General features: G+C 63.9%; 1 protein-coding gene across 1 annotated transcript; it reads right to left on the bottom strand.

The window, feature by feature from the left end:
• Positions 1-43: 43 nt before the first annotated feature.
• EMIHUDRAFT_125180 (hypothetical protein) lies at positions 44-1,235 on the bottom strand (the record flags this gene model as incomplete). Its single annotated transcript, XM_005758823.1, has 2 exons — positions 44-562; positions 678-1,235. Coding segments are annotated over 2 exons (1,077 nt in total), but the record flags the coding sequence as incomplete, so codon positions are not given.
• Between the last annotated feature and the right edge of the window lie 25 nt (positions 1,236-1,260).

Here is a 1,260-nt window from a genome sequence, read left to right on the forward strand (position 1 = left end):
AGCGATTAAGTATTGGCGCATATCTAGGGCGGCGGCTGCGACGCTACTGACGACGTCGCTGACCCCCGGTTTCGAAGTCGCTCGCCATGCTGGCGATCTGGGCCCTGCGCTGTCGCGCTGCCTGCTTGCGTGCGGAAAACAGTTCGTCGAGCTTGAGGCCCGACTTGAGGAATACTTCTAGGGCGCGGGCGAGATCGCCGATCTCGTCTTCCCGGTCGAGGCCGTAAACCGCAATGTCGCGCTTGCCCCGCGACAGGCTCTGCATATCGTGTGCCACGCGCAGGAAGGGCGCGATGACCTGGTCGAGGATGAGCTTGACGCTGTAATACCCGCCGGCAAGCGTGATGGCGGCAATTGCAATGACTCCGATCCTCGCCACCCCCGCGAACTGCGGATAGGTGAGCCCGGTCACTGCGAGGATGGCAATTGCCAGCACGCCGCCGAGCGTCAGTGCGGAGGCCAGTTTCGCCTTGGCGGCCAGCGATTTGCCCATGAACCAATCGGACAGGGCGGAGCCGCGTCGCTCCGATTGCGCGTAGCCGATATCGACATCAGCGATTTCCTGCACGAATTCGTCGGCTACGATCGAGCTATGCGCGTTCATCCTCGAGCATTCCCCTTAAGACTGTATCAACCCTAAGGGGGGATTGCTTGAAATCGCGTTAAGCCGCGCGCACGTGTTCGAGGAAATGCGCGACCTGCGATTTGAGCGTGCTGGCCTGGGCCTCGAGCTCGGTCGAGGAATTGAGTACCTGGCTCGCCGCAGCACCGGTGGCGAGGCTGGTCTCGCGAACTTGTGACACATTGGAGGAAACCTCGTCGGTCGAGCGCGCGGCGAGATCGATGCTGCGCGCCAGGTCCTGGCCGGCGACCGATTGCTGGTCGACCGCGCTGGCGATCGAGACGGCGGTCGATTCGAGTTCCTTGATCTGTCCGGCGATAGCACGGAGCGCTCCGACGCTGGCGCCGGTCGAATCCTGCATCGCGTTGATCTGCTGCGCGATTTCCTCGGTCGCGCGGCTGGTCTGTGCGGCCAGTTCCTTCACCTCGCTGGCCACCACCGCGAAACCGCGCCCGGCTTCGCCCCCGCGCGCCGCCTCGATCGAGGCATTGAGCGCGAGCAGATTGGTGCGCTGGGCGATCGACTGGATAAGCTGGACGATCTTGCCGACCTGCTCGGCCGAACTGGCCAGCGCCGAAATCGTGTCGTCGGCGCCATTGGCGGCATCGGTCGCCTGCGCGCGAGTCGCCGAATATCAT

This window comes from Emiliania huxleyi (assembly GCF_000372725.1).
Source record: "Emiliania huxleyi CCMP1516 unplaced genomic scaffold EMIHUscaffold_8387, whole genome shotgun sequence".
NCBI classification, from domain to species: Eukaryota; Haptophyta; order Isochrysidales; family Noelaerhabdaceae; genus Emiliania; species Emiliania huxleyi.